The 17,732-nt window shown below is 39.5% G+C and overlaps 1 protein-coding gene across 50 annotated transcripts in view; it reads right to left on the bottom strand.

Annotated features, from left to right (window-relative positions):
• The window catches only part of PLCB4 (phospholipase C beta 4), a 487,242-nt gene that overhangs the window by 194,903 nt on the left and 274,607 nt on the right, over window positions 1–17,732 (bottom strand). For all 50 annotated transcript variants that reach the window (XM_085003051.1, XM_085003063.1, XM_085003052.1 and 47 more), the window contains one exon: window positions 6,420–6,516. In XM_085003051.1, coding sequence (XP_084859177.1) covers window positions 6,420–6,503 — 84 coding nt within the window. In that variant the 5' untranslated portion in view covers window positions 6,504–6,516. The remainder of the gene's footprint in view (window positions 1–6,419; window positions 6,517–17,732) is intronic.

Genomic DNA, 17,732 nt, shown 5'->3' with positions numbered 1-17,732 from the left:
GTAGTCTGAGCTGCTTGTCCAGAAAACTGTGCTGTCCAATAAGAGCCATCAGTTCCACGTAGCTATGGAAGTTGTAATTAAAATTAACTAAGATTAAGATGAAAAACTCGGAGTTCCTGCTGTGGCTCAGCGGAAACGAATCTGACGAGTACCCATGAAAATGCAGGCTCGACCCCTGGCCTTGCTCTGTGGGTTAAGGACCCAGTGCTGCTGTGAGCTGTGGTGTAGGTCATAGACGCGGCTCGGATCTGATGTTGCTATGGTTGTGGTATAGGCCAGCGGCTACAGCTCCGATTCAATCCCTAGCCTGGGAACCTCCATATAATGAGAGTGCGGCCCTAAGAAGAGAAAAAAAAAAAAAAGATGAAAAACTCAGCTACTCAGTCCCACTGGCCACAAGTGATGAGCAGCACACATGGTAACAGGAAGCCCAGATACAGACCATGTCTGTCACGGCAAAGCTTTGCTGTGGTGACCATTTATCTGGAAGGCCAGCAGACCATTTTTCTTCCAAAAGATAAAGCTCTTTTGATTTTCGTTGGTTGGTTTGTTTGTTTTTGGCCACACCTGCCCGCTGTAGACGTCCTTGGGCAAGCTTCGACCTATGCCACAGCTGTGGTAACAGCAGACCCTTAGGCCGCTGTGCCACAGCTGGAACTCCTGTTTAAGTACATACACTGCCCTTCACTTTATGCAGAAGGGGAGGTCTCAAGAAGATCTGCATGGAAGGTTTTCCTAAGGAGGGAGCCACACTGCTCTGGGTGAGAAGAGGCTGGAATTTTCCATTTTTCTCCTCTGATTTGAGAGGGAGAGTTTTTTGTTTTTGTTTTTGTTTTAATTTGAAGAGGCATATGGCGAAAAGGAAAAGGGTGAGTTAGAAAAGAACACTGAGGGAGTTCCCTGGTAGCCTAGCAGTTAAGGATTCGGCCTTGTCACTGCTGTGGCTCAGGTTTAATCAGCTCTGGCACTTCCACACACTGCAAGTGCAGCAAAAAAAAAAAAAAAAAAAAGAGAGAGAGAGAAAGAAAGAAAGAAAGAAAGAAAGAGAAAGAAAGAAAGAGAGAAAGAAAGAAAGAAAGAAAAGAATTCTGAGGGAGAGATTAAAAAAAAAAAAAAAAAAAGAAACAAGGCGTTCCTGGTTGCGGAGCAGCGGAAATAAATCCAACTAGGCACCGTGAGACTGTGGGTTCAATCCCTGGACTCCATCAGTGGGTTAAGGATCTGGTGTTGCTGTGGGTTGTGATGTAGACTGGAGATGCCGCTTGGATTCCGTGTGGCTGTGGCTGTGGTGTGGGCCAGAGGCTACGGCTCTGATTTGACTCCTAGCCTGGGAACCTTCATATGTCGCAGGTTCAGCCCCAAAAAGAAAAAAAAAAAAAAAAAAAAAGACATAAAACAGGACATGCTTCTTGGTGGAAGAGTGGGCAAAAAGAAAGCAATGAGAGACACACCCACTGGCCCAGCTGACTACTGAAATTCCTTCCTCAAGATCTTTGATGTTTCATCTTGGTGTACCCTGTTGGGTGCTGTAATTCTCCTCTGCTCCACCAAATCCTTCATAAAAGCCTATTTCATACAACATCCTTGTTCCTAAGGTCTGGAGGTATATTGCGTTTAGGGAGAGAAATAAACTAGAGTAGGGAACAGTGCTGGGGACAGAGAGGTAAGAAGGCATTGAGGAGATGAGTAATCACAGGGGGTTTTAAGCCCCTAGGAGGGCTAGAAAGGCTGGGAGGGCCCTAAGGAACCAAGGAATGGGGTCTTCGGCCCTTTATCAAAGATAAGAAAGGCAAGTCAGGAGGCCAGGAGAGGTAGAGACATTTGGGTTGCACATGTTTTAAAAAGCATGGCTGCCGTTTCCCCTCTGTGATAGAAAAATCTCTTATGATTTAATAACAAGCATCACACAGGAAACAAAATATATTTTGCATTGAAGTCACTTCAAAGTCAAGTAAAGTTAGATAAAAACAGCTTTCAAAGCAGCATGTGAGTAAAATCGGAGGCTACACGGCAGGCTGCTACACTGTGCAGTGTCTGAAATTTGGGACTACCTCAAGAGAAATCCCTCAGCAAGGCAGAGATAATAAAGTAATGCTTCAATACAGTTGCCCTGGTTACATTTACTGTCAAAATAATACATACTTTTAAAGCAGTGACTGGTAAATACTTTTTTTTTTTTGACCCAATGAATACTCATCACTGCTTTAAACACTCCTCTGCCTTCTTTAAACTGGTACTTGGAACACAATTTAATGTTTACCTGATCCTTCAGGCCATCATGATAACTGTAGTTGCCATCTGGTGCTGAAGGCATTGATGCCCCTTCACAAATGGTCCCTTTGATTTGATCCTTTGGGGATGATTGGGTTGTATTTTCTCTCATTTCTGTTCCTCCCACTTGCTGTCACGTCATTTCTCACTGCTGTTCACCCCCCCAAAAAGGGTAGAAACAAACCTTTTCTGCTAATAGTTTGCTGCCCTGAATACTGTAATGGCCGTGGCTCCGAAGAATTAAATCTTACAGGATAGGGAAATACAGATAACCCTTAAACAGTGTGGGGTTTCAGAGGTGCTAACCCCAGTGCGAGCAAAAACCCGAATATAACTTTACAGTCAGCTCTCCATATCTGCCATTCCACATCTGGGGATTCACATTCCCAGGTTCAGCCAACTGCTAATCTCGCATGATGCTGTGGTAGTTTTTTTGTTTTTTGTATTTTTAGGGCTGCACCTTCAGCTTATGGAAGTTCCCAGACTAGGGGTTGAACCGGAGCTGTAGCTGCCAGCCTACCCCACAGCCACAGCAATGCGGGATCCTTAATCCACTGAGTGAGGCCAGGGATCAAACCCACATCCTCATGGATACTAGTCGGGTTTGATACTGCTGAGCCACAATGGGAACTCTCTGTAGTAGGTATTTATTGAAAAAAAAAAAATCCATGTGTAAGAGTTTACCACACAGTTCAAATCTTTGAAGTTCAAGGATCAACTGCAATAAGAAAAACTAGCTACAGTCCAGTTTGAAATAGTATTTGCCTTTCTGGTTTGAAAATTCATAAAGGGAAATCTCACTAAAATGGAGTTGGGACACCAGAAGGGGGCGCTCACACCAGGTACCAGTGGTATTAATTGCAGGAAGAACTGTCAGTTACAGATGGTAAAAGAGGGCTCATCAATAGGAAGAGGGTAAAAGAAGGCTCATCAATAGGAAGAATCTGCAATGATGGGCCTCACTCAGAAAAGATGTTCCTGGCATCTCCCACAAGAAGTCCAGCCCAGCAACTCAGCTCCTGAGTCCCCACCATCTCTAAACTCACACTTTTCTCCAAGAGATTTTTGTGCAAAATAAACTCTCCTAACTTCCTCCTTTTTCTCTATGTAGTAACGTTCTTGTCCCTTGACTTGTCTATGGCTTTTGTAGGACTTGTTTGCCTTGAATTGCAATTCCTCTGCTATTCCTGAATGAACCCATTTTGTATTGGTAAAATAACTTTATTTTCTTTTTACAGCCACATCTGCGGCATATAGGAGTTCCTGGGTTAGGGGGTCAAATCAGAGCTGCAGATGAGGCCTATGCCCCACCCATGGGAACACCAGATCCAAGTGGCATGAGTTACTTATGCCACAGCTTGTGGCAATGCTGGATCCTTACCCCACTGAGCAAGGCCAGGGATCGAATCTGCATCATCAAGGAGATTATGTTGGGGTCTTAACCCACTGAGCCACAATGGAAACTCCTAAAATGACTTTTATACTTAAGGTCAACACTGGTTTGATATGTTTTATGAAGAGACATATTTACTTCATGAAGATAATTTTTTTTTTACTTACACTCCTAGTAAAATACCACTTAAGAAAGTTGAAAACGGCAAGACTCTATTCAATACTTGTAAAGATTTCTTTCCTTTTGGTTTACCTCACTTTTGGAGGAACCCAGAAGAAAAGCAAATGCTTTTAGAAGTGCAAGTCATCAGTATTTTCTAAATATAAGTGAGTTGTGATGATGAATAGCCAAAGAAAACCATCATGGGAAATAAAAATGATTCGAGGATGATAACTTACAGTTCACAAATCATATTTCACTTTATTTATCAAAGAAGTTATTTTTCTCTAATATGTTTCTGCTTATATGACAGGAGAAGAGATATTGAGCCAGTGATTACATTTAATCTCTTCAAAATGACCTTTTCTGAGGAACTGGAAGCTAGGAAGTATTTTTTAATTATCCTATAGATTCCCAGAGCCTGGGAAACTGCCTCAAACCTTTTGGGACACTGTGACAGATTCAGCAAGGGATGACCCTCATCAGCTGACAATGAAGGGCAATGGCCGTCATCATGATGGCGCTGGTACCCAACCTATACCTGGCTTGCCTTGGAAATGCGTCTAAGCTAGTCCTTGGCTTTTTTCACTAAGTTGTGTAAACTGGACAAAAGTAGTCAAGTGCAACATACTTACTTTGCATCAGACTTGAAATATATCAGACTGTTGATATTGATCATTTTCCATTTAAGAGATGAAAATGTGATATAGTTTAATATTTCAAATATGTTGAAGTTCAGGTCTCCACATAAGTCTCAAGAATTATCAAGTCCTCTCATCATTTCAATTATTGAGAAAACGAACAAACTATAATAAAACCAGACAGTTGGCAATCAAATGTGTCTAAAAAGCCCTTTTGATACTAAGCATCTACAATGAATTTGGTGATTATGGGCATTCTGCTAGTCCCTATGGAGAAAAGGTAAGTAAAAAATGATCCATGGCCTCAAGAATCTCAGGCTACAATATGAGAGATGAAAGCATTAAATAAAATGTGAGTGCAGTGTAATTTATGCAAGGATAAGTTAGTGGTGGGACAAAGGACTCATCAATCTTATTGAATGATTTAAGGAGAATACCAAAAAGGTAAAGATTTCTCATCTGGGCTCTGAAGGATGAATAGGAGTTTACCACTCAAACAAGGAGGAACGCATGCATTTCAGGAAGAGGGTGCAGTAATGGAATAGTTTATGGGGAATATAAATGGATTACTATGGATAAAGCAGAGTATGTGTAGGAAACCATGGGAAATGAGGCTGTAGAGTGAAGACAGGAGCCAAATTATGGAAGGACTTGTATTTCATTCTGATGAGTTTCTTTTATACTATAATGGGGAGTCATGGAAGCATTTTAAACAGATGAAAAACAGGATCCGATTTACATTTTTAAGAACTTATATTATGATCACAACTATGGAAGGAGGAAAAAAAAAAAAACCCAAATGGAAAAAAGACTAGCAGAAAACTGTCACAGAATTAATAGTGCTTGCCTCCAGGTGGTAGAAAATTGTTTTCTGTTTCTTCTTATAGCAGAACGCAGTCAGCTGTTCTTTTAGGGACACGGTAAGCTTCAGTCACATAAATAGCTGTCACCTCAATACTTTAATTCAGTGCAAAGAATACTGACCACATCTGGGCCCATCCTTTGCCTTTCTCAATTTTGTTTACACAAAGCAACCATCTAGAGAGTATTATGATACATATTGTGGAAAAATCAAGTCAACCAGTTACTGAGTCATGTCAGCCCACAGACCTCATGAAAAGTTCTGATCATCTGAACTCCCAGGGTTCATACATTTCAGTGATTTTGAATGGAACCAACTCTGACTCTGCATGAAGTCTGAACAAGTTTTGCATTTTATTCTGCCTTAAAAGCAACAGTTTCATCACACACCCCTTCCCACGTCACCTCAAATTCAAGTTCAATCTAAACAAAACAACTCATTAACAATGCAAATGAGGCTTCCACTCGCCTACCTAAACCTTCTGAATAGACTAGTGGCTCCAAGCCTCTGGTTTGTAGACAGTCTGGAGCCATTGCTACATTGCAAGGGCATAAGTTATAAATGATAGAAGCAGAGACGTGCAACGCTTTGATCAAACTGGTCTGCATAAATGAGATGAGCAAAGCAAATGACTAGCAATAAGTCCAATCACTACCACCTTTATGACAAATAGAAAGTGTTATGAGGAAAGCCTGCCATAAGCAAGCACTTCATTAAGCAAAAATTGTTACTCCGTGAAGCCCATCTGTAAAACGAGCATAATAATGGCAACAACCTTATAAGGTTATTGTGAGGAATGGCACAAATAATCCACAGGAAGTACTTATTAGAAAGTTGTCTGGCACAGAGTGAGCACTTCAAAATTTATAGTATCATCATTATTATCGTATCTGGCACAGGGAAAGTGCTCAATAAATTAGAGTACCATTATCACTATTATTATATCTCATAATTTTGACTCCTTCCAACTATTTCAACTTATAAATCCCAAAGATGTTCTTACTTATGTCAAAGACTATTTACTCAATACTTTAATTAAGATGAAATAATTATAAGAATTTTTTGAGAGAAAAGATTAAGAACACTTCTTTACCTCTTCATATCTGTCAAAAACTGCTCCTTCTTGCAAGAAGGAAGGAACTTCCTTCTGCCAGTTAAATTCATAAGGTTTGGCCATGATTATTCAAGACCTAAAAATGAAAGAGAGTATCTCATTAGTGTGCACAATTAAAAAACAAGTGAAGATCAAAGGTTAATGTGTTTGCAAAAGCTTTTTCTTCATAACACATGGAATAAGTCTCTATATTGTCCTTTTTTTTCCCTCTTCCTTTCATCTGATCCTGAATTCCTTTCTTCTGATCTCTAAACCAGAAGAAGAAAATATCATCAGAAATAGCAGAGATGATAATATGGGACGCTCCCCCTTTCCTCTTCAAATTCTGTAAAATAATTATATATTATATATATATATAAAATTATATATTATATATATATAAAATCTGATGCCATCAGGTAAAAGAAAGAAACCACATACCTAAACCAACATGCAGGAAAGGCCTGCTGCAAAGAGCGGGTGGTTCTATAAGCTTCTACTACAAGGTGAACTCATGGGTGGGGGGTGGTCCATGGGTTGTGGAATTAAGTATGAGTAGCTAGAATTTGTTATTTCTCAGGGTCCTCTCTCTAGCCCTCTCTTATCCCCTTCTCACTTGGGCCATACAGGGAACCACAGAATGTCTGCTTTCTAGCATAGGTAGTGAGTACGACATTGAAGAGAGATTGGCACTGTTCAGGGTTGTTGCCTATACTGAGGAAGAACTGGATATTTCTTTTACCCACACTTTCTAGCATCCTGCACCATGGTATGCATGAAATAGCTGTAAGCAGGACATCTTGAATGAAAAGGTGAGCACACGACAAGACTCACCAAATATTTGAGCAATGCCATGAAAATGGAAGACAGACACCAAACACAATAAACAGAACTGACACCCAAGGAAGCAAAGTTAACAGGACAAACAGAATCTGACTTTGGCTTAAGTGTGGCTGACCTCCTCAGAAGGAGGTAAGGGTGCCTTCTTTTCTGTTAACACAACTAACTATAGGTTCTAGAAATTTTAAAAAGATTATTAAAAAAGCAAGAGAAAATGATACGTCATATTAAGAGAAGAGAGTGACTGAACCTATTCAACAGTTGTTAACATTTAAGCATGTGAACACACAGCATCAAAACGTATATTGAAAACTGAAAGAATGAAGAGAAAATTGGCAAAGTCATAAACATCTGAGGAGATAAGAATTCTCAGAAATTAATGGGAGAATACTGAGGATTTGAATACCACTCTTACAAATTTAATTAAAATAATTTAAATGACCGAAGTTAACTTTTTTTTTTTTTCCTTTTTAGGGCTGCACCTGCGGCATATGGAGGTTCCCAGGCTAGGGGTTGACTCAGAGCTATAGCCACTGGTCTACACCACAGGCACAGCAATGTCAGATGCGAGTAGTGTCTGCGACCTACACCACAGCTCACAGCCACGCCAGAGCCTTAAGTCACTGAGTGAGGGCAGGATTGAATCCACATTCTCATGGATACTAGTCAAGATTTGTTTCCACTGTGCCACAATGGGAATTCCCCTAAACAATTCTTGAGCTGAGCAGAATAGTCAAAGCAGAAATGGTAAACTGCTTAGAAGCAAAAATCAGAGTACTTACTATACATCAAAACCTAGATATGGAATATGTAGCTCCCAAAGAGTAAAACAATGATTGTTAAAAGTTAATTGTTTTTCAAATAAGCACATATGAGATAAAATTGGGCAAATACTGGGGAGAGAGACAGAAAGAGAGATGGGGTAGCAAGAAGGATAAAAAGGACACTTAAACTCTGAATGTTCGTGAAGAAAGACAGAGTGTAAATACAAAGAGAAAGCGAACACTTTAAGAAACCTTTAACGAAAATACTTGAAAACTTAAAGTGGATGTTTTTCAAAGGTAAAATAAATTTGGCTCAACAAATGAGCAGAACACTTCAACAGACCAGTGATCTTGGAAGATATTGAAAAAATAGAAAAAGATTAGACCCAGATGGTTTTACAAGTGAGTTCTACCAAATCGAGGAAAGGTAAATCTTGTGTACCTATGTTTTTCCCAGGACATTAAAAAATAAATAAATAAATAAATAAAGCTACTACCCAACTCAATCCACAAGTTCCTTAGTGAGACCCTGACAATGGCACCACAAAGGGGTTAATAAGAAGCCAACCAACCAGCCCTAGAGCTCATTCTTACTGAGAAAAAACTCCAGGAAAACTTGAACCAATCTATTCCAGAAAGTCAGTGAAAGAATAATTCAGGATGTTTTCACCCTGAAAACAAATCAATGTGATTTGCTAAGGAGAAAAATCTAATACTTGCACATGTTTCATGATGAAGTGAACCTGAATGTGAAAAGTCTCTAACAAATACTACTAAATGAAAACCACATTTTTGCAGGAAGCCACGTAATGATATGAAATAAGAACAATGTGACACCATTTACCTAAATACATAGCAACAGAATGGCATGGGCAGTGTAGTACCATTTATGTAAAAATACATGCATACATAAAACAAAACTACTTCTCCACGTACATACATGTGTATATAAATAAGTTAATAAAAAGTTTGGAAAGAACCTTCCAAATACATGATGCTGCTTACTTTGGGGAGGGAATAAAGCTGGGGCTGAAAATCAAGATATTATTAGTGTTATCTCTATGCCAGACTTTTAAATTATAGGGATATATTCCTGCATTCATGTGTTGCTTGTGTAAATTAAAAAAAAAAAAAAGAATGGGTCACTTTGGAGTTCCTGTTGTGGTTCAGCAATAACAAACCCGACTAGTATCTATGAGGATGCGGGTTGGATCCCTGGCCTCACTCAGTGGGTTAAGGATCCAGTGTTGCTGTGCCTGTGGTGTAGGCCAGAGCAGCTGCAGCTCTGATTCGACCCCTAGCCTGGGAACTTCCATATGCCGCAGGTGTGGCCTTTTAAAAAAAAAAGGCAAAAAGAAAAAAGAATGGGTCACTTTACTGTACAGCAGAAATTGACAGAATGTTGTAAATCAACTATAACAGAAAAAATGCAACTATTTAAAAAATGAATGCAAATTTCAAAAAGAAAAAAAAAAGTTGAAATCATACACACAGGCATGATTCTTTAGTCGCAACCAATTTAAAGCAGAAAAGCAGACGAAGAGCATATTAGGTCATGTTTCAAGGCAGCTTCTTCACAATAGCAATCGCTGCTGTTTGAAGGACGAACCACTCCATTATTCTTTACTGATCAAAGGCTGAGGAAAGTGTGAAGGGCATTGGAAGCAGCCCAGATGAGGTTCAATACAGCCCTCCATCATCACTAGCACCAAACCTCCCATGAAAACCACAGCAGACAAGCCACGCCACAGACAAGGGGAGAAGCGAGATGCTTCTTCTAGCGCATCCACGAGTAAGGTGGTTCATGTCTCTATCTCCCACAATGGCGATAACTGGGTAATCCCCCCTCTTTCTGCTTCTCTGTTCCTCTCATCTTCCTCTCTCTGTGACTTTCGACACTCACATCTCAGTGTCCACACACACAGTCCCTTCACCCAAAGCAGCATGGAAGCAAGCTTCTAGGCAATGATGTGCCTTTGTGCCCGCTATGCCATAGAAGAGATCCACAGAGCAAAACAGACCTGCAGACCCCCCTCGGGCTGTCGTGGATGTGTTGTTCAATGATCTACAATAAGATTAACCAACTACAGCAACCTAAGTGTTAGCATTAATGACAGATGAAAAAAATAACATGGTGGCCTCCTCAGTGGGTGACACCCCTCCTCAGTGGCCCTTTCCATGTTCTATGATCTTCTTGCTCCTGCCAGCCATCCCTTTCAATATTTCCTTTGGTTTTATTTTAAAGGGAGGAGCAACAAGAGGCTTTGATATAAAATGCTCATATTAAAAATGAAAATGAAAAGACCGCTTCTATCAACGTGCATCACCTTTCATTGGTTTAACTGTGGTTCTCCCAGGATCTTTTCAGTAAAAGGACACAGAGCAGAAGTCCTCAGTACATCATGCTTCTCAGATCTCATTACTCTCTTTGCTACTAAAATATTCACATCTACCTTCGGTACCAATTTCATCATAACAGTCTCATTATGGAAAGGACCCTGGTGGAGGCTAAGGCAAAGAGTAGGGTGACGTTGACCTTAATTTCTAAAGAAGTCGGCAGTGGAGGAGGGAGCTCATTTCATTGCTTGCTTTTTCAGAGCTCTGGGCTGTGAACAAGTTAAGACGCATTTTTGAAAAATGACGTCGGAGGAGATCGCTGGTGGCTCAGTGGGTTAAGGATCTAGCATTGTTGCTGCTACAGCTCAGGTCACTGCTGTGGTATGGGTTCATTCCCTGGCTCTGGAACTTCCACATGTGGTGAGTGTGGGAAAAGAAAAAAAAAAAGAAAACAAAGAGAGAAAGAGAGAAATGACGTTGGAGTATCCTAAATTTTCCCAATTTTAAACGAGGTTGGGAATGGGGGGCTGTTCCTTGCACTGTCTCTGAAATACTTCCCAGGGCCTGGTATTAGGAGCAGCAGCTGGCTTATTTTATGTAGACAATACAACTATGACCTACAGACCGAAAATGTTGATCCAGCCAATCATGTTTAATAGCAATTTGATCCAGGTAATTGACTTTAAAATGGGAATAAAGGAAGGCCCATGTCATAAGTCCAACTGACTTCAGAGAAAGTTGAAGGGACAAACCGCGACCTCTTATAAAAGGCAGGGAGCAGAGAACTGGCCACTCCATAACTGTGTCCTTTTTGCAATGATCTCAAAGCCCCACCCACAGCTAACTGATGATTAAAAAACGAAACAAAACAAAACAAAAAAAACGCTTTCGCTGTGCCATGGAAAGTCTCCTCTTCTCAAATTCTTCAGTTTGCCTTCTAAGGTCTCATTTACAAGACACTTTAAGGTTCAGTTGCCCCCTCCACCTCCTGGAAGAACATTCCTTTGCCACACAGAGCCCACAGAAAAAGGGTCCTTCTTAAGGAACACGGGAAGTGAAGGAGAATGTACACAGAGAATGGATATATTAACTGGCTATCTTTACCAGAGTAAACACCTTGAGCAGCTACTGGAAGGGGGCCAGTGGGCTTTTACAGAAGTCTCTTTTGTTTCTAAATTCTTACGCAAGTGGAATGGATTAGCTGTGACACTGGCTGCAGGGGAAAAACTCCCTGGACTGTAGAGCTTGGCAAAGAGGAGACAAGAAAGGGAAGTCCCTGGAAGACCTTGTTTCATAGCAAGTGGCAAAAGGCTCCTTCTAAAGAAGATAATGAGAAATGGAAAGCTTAGTGGGGAGGACGGCCAGGGAGCTCAGGGAAGCTGTGGGGAACCAAATCCTCAAATAGGATACGCCCATCACCCACGAACATGGCCTTCCGCCCACTGACCCATTCAGTTGAGGTGAACCAAGGCAGGGCAGATCCTTGTTGGCCTGCTCTCCCTGACACTTTCAGATCTGCTGTATAGTCTCCCTGGCTAGACATAGAGGGTGGTCTTTAAAACTTATCAGACCCTCTATCCTAGATATCTTGGCTTGATTGTAGAGTCAAGTTTGCTCCCCCATGCCAACTGGGTCAAAACTTTTGCAAATAATTTTTTGTTCCTGGACCTCTGTTTCATATTCTGGTAGAGAACAGATAGGAGAAGATACATGCATTCGGGTATATTTAAGGTCCTGGTATAGTAGGGTGATTAATGCCCCCACAAAGATACCTACACCCTAATCTTTCTAAAACCTGTAAATGTTATTTTATATGGCAAAAAAAGGACTTTGTAGAGGTGATTAGGTTGAGGATATTGAGGTGGACAGATTCTCTTGGATCTCGCCAGTGGGCCTGAAATGCTATCACAAGTGTTCCTATGAAAGGGAGGTAGAGGGAGATTTGACACAGATGAAGAAGGGCCAATGGGACCATGGAGGCAGAGACTGGAGGGATGTAGCCACAAGCCAAGGTGTACTGGTAGTCACCAGAAGCTGGAAGGGGCAAGGAATAGATTCTCCCCTCTAGCCTGGCAAGTGTGTGGTCATATAGACACCTTGATTACAGAGGGTAGAGACTTCTGGCCTCTAGAACTGTGAGGGAATCAATTTCTGATGTTTTCAATTAAAACACAAACAAACCAATTGAAAAATGGACAGAAGACCTAAATAAACCTTTCTCCAAAGAAGACATGCTAATGGCCAATAGGCACATGAAAAGATACTCAACATCACTAATTATTAGAGAAATGCAAATCAAAACTACAATGAGGTACCATCTCACACTGGTTAGAATGACATCATTACTAGGTCTATAAATAACAAATGTTGGAAAATGTGAGGAGAAAAGAGGACCCTCCCATGCTGTCGGTGGAAATATAAATTGGTACAACCACTATGGAAAACGGTATGGAGGTACCTCAGAAAACTAAATATAGAAGTACAATATGATCTAGCAATCCTACTCCTGGGCATATATTCAGACAAAAATTTCAACCAAAAAGACAGGGAGTTCCCATTGCCATATAGCAGAAATGAATCTGACTAGTATCCAGGAGGATGCAGTTTCGATCCCTGGCCTCAAGGGGGATCGGGGATCCAGCATTGCCCTGAGCAGTGGGGTAGGTTGCAGACGCAACTCAGGATCTGGTGTTGCTGCGGCTGTAGCTCCAACTAGATCCCTAGCCTGGGAACTTCCATATGCCACACATGCGGTCCTAAAAAGCAAAAAGCAAAAAAACCAAAAAACCAAAAAAACAAAAACAAACAAACAAAAAAAGATACATGCACCCCTATTTTCACTGCAGTGCTATTCACTGTAATAGCCAAGACATGGAAACAACCTAAATGCCCATTGACAGGTGAATGGATTAAAAAGATGTGGTACATATACATAATGAAATACTACTCAGCCATAAAAAAAGAATGAAATAATGTCATTTGCAGCAACATGGATGCAACTAGAGTTTCTCCTACTAAGTGAAGTCAGTAAGAAAGAGAAAGATAAATACCATATTATAGCACTTACATGTGGAATCTAAAATAGGGCACAAATGAATAGAAGCAAGACTCACAGACATAAAGAACAGACTTGTGGTTGCCAAGGAGGAGGGGGAGGGAGTGGAATGGACTGGGAAGCTGGGGTCAGTAAATGTAAACTATTACATTTAGAGTGGATAAGCAATGAGGTCCTATTGTATAGCACAGGGAACTATAGTCTATGTCTTGGGATAGAACATGATGGAAGGTAGTATGAGGAAAAGAATGTATAAATATGACCGGGTCACTTTGCTGTACAACAGAAATTGGCACAACATTGTAAATCAACTATACTTTAAAAATATGAAAATTCTGTTGTTTTCAGCCACTAGTTTGTGGTAATTTTTTTTTTTTTTAAACAGCAGCCCAAGGAAAACAGTGGGCCTACTAAAGCTAGGCATCTTTTCTAAAAGGCCCAGCAGGTTGCCAAATCAATTTGAGAAGGAAAAGGGACAGCTCTGCCTTAAAGGGATGGGCGTTCAGCATATGTTTGTTCAACTGAATCAAAGAAAGACAGAGAAAAGTGGAACAGAATGTCATCTAGAAATGAATTCAAATAAGTCCTGTCCTTCTATTTCAAAGTCCCTTTGAAAAGTAAAGATATTTCTACAGTCTCTCTCTCCCCCAGATCCAAGTGCCATTTAACAATTTTGTACCTCAGCAATAAATACAAATTTTAAATGAACTCTACAGCTACCCTCAAGCCAACCAAGACATTTTCCGTTTTTTGTTTCTATTTGTGAACAAATGAATTTGTTTGAAAAGGCATTTGCTTCCACTTGATAACGTAAAGCTTTCAAGAAAACAAAAATGCACCATAGCTCAGTTATGATTTTCCTACGTGAAACTTTATCTTTTACCTTCAACCTTACAGTCAAAAAGTTCCATAAAGAATTAATCCCTTTCCTATCCAACCATACAAATCCCATTAAACCAAATAACTCATGGCCTTAAATGACCCCACAGTGAGAATAAGGTTGTTTTCCAGAGTACAGAGGGTTGGGATAAAAATTCCATTGACGAAAAGTCGATTAGTTGACTCCGTCAAGCACATCTCAATGTCTTGCTCTTGAATCTTTAAATAAAGTATCCTTATATTTCTAAAAACAGATAGACAATTACATCAGAACATCCAGAGCCTTTAAATAAATGGCTTTACTTCAAGGAAGAATTTAATTTGACACTGATCTATTGCATCATTAATGACAATTTCCTCATTTGGTAAAAATACCTCCATTTTCATCAAGCCATTAAATAACCTTTTCGAAAAGCATATATAAAGGGTGCAGGAGTAAGAACATAGTTATAGGCAATGCTGTTGAAGATTAGGGGTAAGAGCATTCTTGCACAGCTTGATGAAAAAGAATTTTGCAATACATTTCTATAGCCTTAAAAATGTATACAAAATCCACATACAAAGATACTTCCTCACTGCTGTGCTGTCTGTGGAAGAAAAAAAATGTCTCTATATCAGCAACACTATGCAACTGGTTAAATATACAACAGTATTTAAATATTCTGTGCCCATTAAAAATAATGCTTTCAATGAATAGTTATTTGCTGAACAAGAGCAGATTTAGCAGAATTTCTAAAAATATTCACAACTCTTGTCAAGCAAATAAAAATGCTCTCAACATATTGTTAAGCAAGCAAAAAAGCTGGTTACAGAATTATCTGCAAGTATGATCCAAATTTTTATGTGTTATATACATATTCCTCACACACACACACATACACACACACACACTCACACAGACTTTTAAATAGTGGAAAAAGACTAGCGAAACACACCAAACAGAAGCAGTAGCTACATCATGGTGATAGAATTTTAGGTGATTTTTCTTTTTTTAAATACTTTTTTGTATTTTAAAATATTTATGGCAACTATAATTTTTACATTCAGGAAAAAAATGTTCTTGAAAGTGAAGAGATGACATTAAAAAATATCTTTTTCATTGAAATCAATTTTTAAATAACGTCCATGTTTACCATCAGAATTCCTGGCAAGGACAAACAGCAGGAAGAGACTAATAAATAAAGCAGCAAAACTTTCTTTGTTTTCTTTCAAGATTTAAAATCTAGCCTCATGCATACTAGTTATAACTGAGTCTTAGGAAGGTATGATATTGCTTATACCTGAAATCTACAATATGGCACAAACGAACCTATCTACAGAAAAGAAACAAACTCATGGACATGGAGAACAGACTTGTGGTTGCCAAGGAGGAGGGGGAGGGAGTGGGATGGACTGAGAATTTGAGGTTAACAGATGCAAATTACTGCATTTGGAGTGGGTGGATAAGCAATGAGATCCTGCTGTATAGCTCAGGGAACTATATCTAGTCTCTTGCGATGGAACATGATGGAGGATAATGTGAGAAAAAAAATGTGTATATATATATACATGTATATGTATGACTGGGTCACTTTGCTGTATAGCAGAAATTGACAGAACAATGTAAATGAACTACAATAGAAAAAAATAAAAATCTTTAATTTTTTTTTTTTTTTTTTGTCTTTTTAGGGCTGTGCTCACGGCATGTGGAGGTTGCCAGGCTAGGGGTTGAATCGGAGCTACAGCTGCTGGCCTACGCCACAGCCATGGCAACAACAGGTCCGAGCTGCACCTGCAACCTACACCACAGCTCAGGGCAATGCCAGATCCTTAACCCACTGAGCGAGGCCAGGGATCGAACCTGCGACCTCACGGTTCCTAGTTGGATTCGTTTCTGTTGTGCCACTACGGGAACTCTGAAAAAATAAAAATCTTAAATAAAAAAATAGGAAGAAGTTACTTAATAATACTAACTAAAACTTAGGTATTAACTCTGAAACTTTCATTATTTGGAAATAAAACAGATTATGGAGTTGCTGAATTTAGTCCTTAAGGAATTCTGAACTACAAGAAACCTAAGGCCTTTGTCATGATACATCTATTAAATCCATCATAAATATATAATAAATATATGTATCAATAAAGCACCACCAGATTCAAAACAATTTCCTGGAGCTTATAAAAGACCCAAATTGAATATGAATAAAATAAAAACAACAAATATCTGCTCTTTGACTCCCCTGCCTCGGCATTACACATAACCAGAGGCAAATGTAACTTTCTTAAAATGTAATAATTACAAAACAGATAATAAAAATACTAAAGTGAATTGCCTTTATAAATTTATTAGGTGACATTTATGATCATATTACAGACTTCATTATACCAGAATTTTATAAAACACATTTCAAAGATGCTTGGTTATCTGGGGTATGTAGGATCAGCATAATTTGAAGATAATGAATAACTGTTAACATATAATTCAGTCTGTAATGACCACTTTTCAAGGAAATTCGAATATGATGATGTAGTTTCCCAAGAAACGAATTGATTTGCATCAAAATATCATTTGGATATTGGCTGTTTGCAGCAGTTCCCTTGGAAATAACTTCTGGGTTCACATGCCAGCCATCCAAGATTTTCTTGAACATGTTAAGCGGCTGAAATTGTATTAAAAGAGGTTGTCTATGACTGTGGTTCTCTGACCTGACAGGGCCTTGCTATTCACCTCTTCCTTCACAGTTAAGTTTCCCTGAAGGACTCAGGCAGAGTCTCAGGTTTAAGAACCAATCCTGGTGAAGGAGGACTCTGGCAGAGGTTCAGAGCATCAAGGCCCTACCCAAAATCGATGCTTTCTGAGGTGTCATTCCTCAATATTTAGGAAATCCTTTGCTTAACAGGATTATGATCTTCCCGAAATAAATCATTTGCACGTTCATAATTTTTGTAGCAGTGAATTTAAGCCATGACTGCAAAAAAATTTGTTTGATAGGATGCAAGACAAATCAACCTTTAGGATATGTAAAAATGAAGTGTTTCCTGGGGAGAGGAATATATAATTTACCTGTTTTTTTCTCTGACTTTATGGGATAGTGAACCTGTCTTGGTAAGACTTTTTTGTTTGTTTGTTTGTTTTGTCTTTTTAGAGCTGTACCTGAAGCATAGTTCCCAGGCTAGGCGTCGAATCAGAGCTACAGCTGCAGGCCTACACCAAAGCCACAGCAACACCAGATCTGAGCTCACGGCAGTGCCAGATCCTTAACCCCCTGATTGAGGCCAAGGATTGCACCCGAGTTCTCATGGATACTAGTCAGGTCCTTACTGAGCCACAACGGGAACTCTATAAGACTTTTAAAATATATATATATAAAAATTCTGCAAAGTAAAGGTATCCTATTTTCCCTATGCTTCTGATATAAAGTACCTCTGTTTTCACTAAGGGAGTACAGTAAACAGAAG

The sequence above is a fragment of the Sus scrofa genome, chromosome 17 (genome assembly GCF_054392235.1).
Source record: "Sus scrofa isolate SSC_HxYL_T2T_F1_AM1 chromosome 17, Sscrofa_HxYL_maternal_Yorkshire_Landrace_v2.0, whole genome shotgun sequence".
NCBI classification, from domain to species: domain Eukaryota; kingdom Metazoa; phylum Chordata; class Mammalia; order Artiodactyla; family Suidae; genus Sus; species Sus scrofa.
This window is presented reverse-complemented; position numbering and strand designations above follow the sequence as displayed.